The following is a 4,614-nucleotide window of genomic DNA, read 5'->3' as shown; positions in this document are numbered from 1 at the left end:
AGTCATTGGTATTACTTATGACAATCTTTGGCATTGGGATATTATCATAATGCCAATGACTGTCACAAACATCTCTCATCCCATTTGAAAAACAGAATATATTCAGGCAAATAGAATGGTTGTTGAGCGCTCCAAGCTGAGTGGTTGTCATAGAGAAGTTCTGATATTCATTAATCGGCATTCACCATCTTGCTATACTTACAACAACATTGTCACCTCACTACCCATAATTAATTGTAATGCTTCTTATGCATATCATTGTCGCTTCATGGAGACAGCTAACAAACATACCTTTTTTGGTGGATTACTGAAACATACTGTACACAGGATCATGAGGTTCCTACAGTGGATTGGCCTAAACCATACACTGCATTCTCAATTGATCACCTGGACAACCATATATATCTACCAGAAGTCGATAAAACAAGTAAACAAAAAATATAATTGACCAAAGTGACGAAAGACTAAATGTGATTTAGCTTCTTTTTTTTAAAGACGCCAAATATTTGTAATGATTTACTCCCGTGTAATAAATATGTTATTGTTTTTTGGGGTATTTTTAGCCTGACTGTTCTCCTGGTCTAATAAGAGGAGTTCAAGATGGAGGACACATTGGAACTTCAATTGACCACTACTCATTACATGACCTCTGACCTTATTCTCTCAACAAACCTCACCAACCTGACCGACTGCACCAACACCAACTCCAGCTGCACCGTCTCTAGCGTCAAGCTCTCCCCTTACTACCAACACTCTTTGGCTATAGCAGCCAGCTTTACCCTAGCCTACCTGTTCATCTTCATGCCATGCATGGTGGGTAATTGCCTGGTGTGCCTCATTGTGGTTAAGAACCGTCACATGCGGACAGTTACCAACCTCTTCATCCTCAACCTGGCTATCAGTGACCTGCTGGTGGGCATCTTCTGCATCCCGACTACGCTGGTGGACAACCTCATCACAGGTACAGTAATACCTTATAGAAGCATGGCAAATTTCTTGTACATCAAGCTGCTTCACACTACAGAGACAAGTACACCCACTGGACAGGAAGCTAGTATATCGCAGGGCCTTACCTCCAATCCATCTCATTAATGCTGAGTGTCAAGCAGAGAGGCATAGAGTCCTACCATTTTTAGAGTCTTTTTGGTATGACCTTCCAATCTCAGGGACGAAACTCTAACCACAAAGCCACTGAGTTGGTTTCACCCTACTGCTATAATGATGTAAATTAATAAAACACGATACTCTGTATTCATTGCTGTTAGCTTTGATGAAAAGAATGATGCAACCTTTAGAAAAAGACAGTTATTTCTATAACTGATTTTCCAGTTTCCTTTAGCTATTGATTACAAACAATTATTAGGATAAACTCATCTTGTGCCTTGAAAGAAACATAATTCTAGCTATCCCCAGTAGTCATTCACATGTATTGTATGACTCTGTTTCAGCAGGGGTCTTATATATGTCTGAAGTTGCACATGCCCCAGCCTAGCCAGCTCTGCAATGGTTTAGATAAGTTAAATTCATTCTCACAGTAATAAATCTTCACACATCTCACAAGCTGAACTGCCAGCCTGTTATTGAATTGTATTATTTTAATTTGTGCTATTATTAATAGCAAGCCTTTTTAACATTGTCTTGAAAAAAAAGCCTTTGGTGAACTAACAATCGCACATGACTCTTTTCAAACTTACTAGCTCGGACTTTGCTGATAACTACTTTATTGAGGAAAGTGTACTTACCATGACTGTGCTATGTGGTTGTCCCACCTAGTTATCTTAAGATGAATGCACTAACTGTAAGTCATTCTGGATAAGAGCATCTGCTAAATGACAAAAATGTAAATGTAAATTGGATATTGCAGATTCATGTTTGAATAGTTCAGAACTGAGAGAAAAATAGTAGGTCTGAACATGATGATTTCAGCTGTCTTTCATTTGACAGCCTGATGAATAGCTTTACATTTTTAGACAGTTCTTCACAATCTCTTCATCTCTTCAATACAGACATTAGTTGAGTCCAGGCAGTAAAAGTGCTTTTAGAAAACCCCAAATGTACAAAAGTGTGAAATAATCATTGCCATAAAATCACTCAGGCAGGAAGTCTTAACTTACAGTAATTACTTTTTCAAAACACACCTTTTGTTGACTACATATTCACGCTGGGTAGGTATAAATACTTGATCCACTCTTGTGCAAAAAGGTATTTTGGCATCTTTCATGCAGGTTTTAAATGTACAGTACTCCTGAAGTTGTTTATTATTTGTGACCAAATCATGTGTACCAAACTAACGCACGTGTACCAAACTAACTCTTGTGTACCAAACTAACGCACGTGTACCAAACTAACTCATGTGTACCAAAAATGCCCAAAACACCTGTTCACAGTATGGCTATTGACTCTCATTGACATGTCTGCCAGCTCACCAATAAAGTGTTATTGTTGCTATTGTTGTTTGGCAGGCTGGCCCTTTAGCAATGCAGTGTGTAAGTTAAGTGGCCTGGTACAGGGGATATCAGTGGCTGCATCTGTCTTCACCTTGGTTGCCATCGCCGTGGACAGGTAAGTCCAGCCACCTCTTCCCTCCCCCATTGTCTCCTTTAGGAATGCAGGGTACTTGTTAGTATCTGCACATGTGAATTGGAAGGGGAAATAAACGCTTTCATGTATGCATGTTAAACACTTCGTGTTTTACAGTAAATTGTTTAATCTACAGATTTAGGATCTTAATTTGAGCCGGTTTGCTACAGTAGAAAAATAATCCTGCAGCAACAGGAAATATGAATTATAATTAATCAACATTTTTTTGTTGATAGATTTTTCATTAGGGAAAATCAAGTCTGAAATGTTAAAGTAGTAATTACAAACTTTAGAAGCCATTTAACCCTTGAATACACTACAAGTTTGCATTTCCTGCTCAGCAACAAAATAGTGATCAAATGAAGATCCTACATCTGTATGCGGCAAGAATCCTTAGTGAAATGAATCGCTTCATCACTTCTCACCTATCTCTCCTCTCTCTCTCTCTCTCTCTCTCTCTCTCTCTCTCCCATTAGATTCCGCTGTATTGTTTACCCCTTTAAGCCCAAGCTAACCCTTCTTGTTGCTAAGGCAACTATAGGGCTGGTGTGGGCTCTTGCACTGGTGATCATGCTTCCGTCGGCTGTGATGCTGACGGTGGATCAAGAGAAGGGTCACTTCATGGTATCCAGTGATAACAAAATCTACCCTCTCTACTACTGCTATGAGACCTGGCCTGACCCTGAGATGAGGAAAGTTTACACCATGGTCCTGTTTACACACATCTACCTGATGCCCTTAGCTCTTATCATGATCATGTATGGCTGCATCGGAGTCAAGCTTTCTGCTACAGCTGTTCTATCCAACAGTGGGCACCCAGATATTAAATCCCCTATCTCCCAGAGGAAGGTCAAGGTAGTTAAAATGCTAATCGTGGTGGCTCTCCTCTTCATGCTGTCCTGGCTGCCACTCTGGACCCTGATGCTCCTCACAGACTACGCCAGACCTGAAGGGGACCAGCTGGACCTTCTGACAGGCTACATCTTCCCTTTCTCCCACTGGCTGGCCTTCTCCAACTCCAGCATCAACCCCATCATCTATGGCTACTTCAATGAAAACTTTAAGAAGGGCTTCCAGGCTGCCTGTCGTCCTGGATCCTGTTGCAGCGTGGTCCCCCAGGAGCAGGCGGTGAGCAAGGATCATCAGGGGTGCAAGGCCAGAACCACCCGGGACACAGCCCTCAGTGCCAACCCTCTCACCATCCGGGGGGTGAGAAACCGCATCCACACTGACAGCGACCTGACGGGCTGCGTGTGTCTAGAGATGGAGCAGAGGAAGGCAGAGTGCTCGGCTGAGGCAGGAGGCTGGCGGGGCTCAGAGGCAGAGGGAAGTAATAGTAACGGTGGAGTGTCAATAAAAAGGGGTGTTCATACGGAGGATGTTGATGGACTCTCTCCAATGGGGGTTGCTGTGTGTCAGGCGTGGGAGCATTGAAAGGCAGTGGGGTGGACAACAACACTGGGGTGGACAATTACAGTGGGGTGGACAACAGCAGTGGGGTGGACAACAGTGGGGTGGACAACAACAGTGAGGTGGACAACAACAGTGAGGTGGACAACAACAGTGGGGTGGACAACAACAGTGAGGTAGACAACAACAGTGAGGTGGACAACAACAGTGAGGTGGACAACAACAGTGAGGTGGACAACAACAGTGGGGTGGACAACAGTGGGGTGGACAACAACAGTGGGGTGGACAACAGTGGGGTGGACAACAGTGGGGTAGACAACAACAGTGAGGTGGACAACAATAGTGAGGTGGACAACAACAGTGGGGTGGACAACAACAGTGAGGTGGACAACAACAGTGGGGTGGACAACAACAGTGGGGTGGACAACAGTGGGGTGGACAACAACAGTTAGGTAGACAACAACAGTGAGGTGGACAACAACAGTGGGGTGGACAACAGTGGGGTGGACAACAACAGTGAGGTGGACAACAACAGTGAGGTGGACAACAACAGTGGGGTGGACAACAACAGTGGGGGGGAGACAACACCAGTGGGGTGGACAACAACAGTGAGGTGGACAACAA

At 43.6% G+C, this 4,614-nt stretch overlaps 1 protein-coding gene across 1 annotated transcript; it reads left to right on the top strand.

The window, feature by feature from the left end:
- Window positions 1–573: 573 nt before the first annotated feature.
- LOC124000549 (neuropeptide FF receptor 1-like) lies at window positions 574–4,048 on the top strand. Its single transcript, XM_046307005.1, has 3 exons — window positions 574–961; window positions 2,463–2,562; window positions 3,057–4,048. Exons 1-3 carry the CDS (start codon window positions 601–603, stop codon window positions 4,012–4,014), a joined length of 1,419 nt encoding a protein of 472 aa, XP_046162961.1. The 5' UTR covers window positions 574–600; the 3' UTR covers window positions 4,015–4,048.
- The last annotated feature ends 566 nt before the right edge of the window (window positions 4,049–4,614 follow it).

This window comes from Oncorhynchus gorbuscha, linkage group LG16 (assembly GCF_021184085.1).
Source record: "Oncorhynchus gorbuscha isolate QuinsamMale2020 ecotype Even-year linkage group LG16, OgorEven_v1.0, whole genome shotgun sequence".
Lineage (NCBI taxonomy): Eukaryota > Metazoa > Chordata > Actinopteri > Salmoniformes > Salmonidae > Oncorhynchus > Oncorhynchus gorbuscha.
The sequence above is the reverse complement of the archived record's forward strand: the minus strand, read 5'-3'. Positions and strand labels throughout refer to the sequence as shown.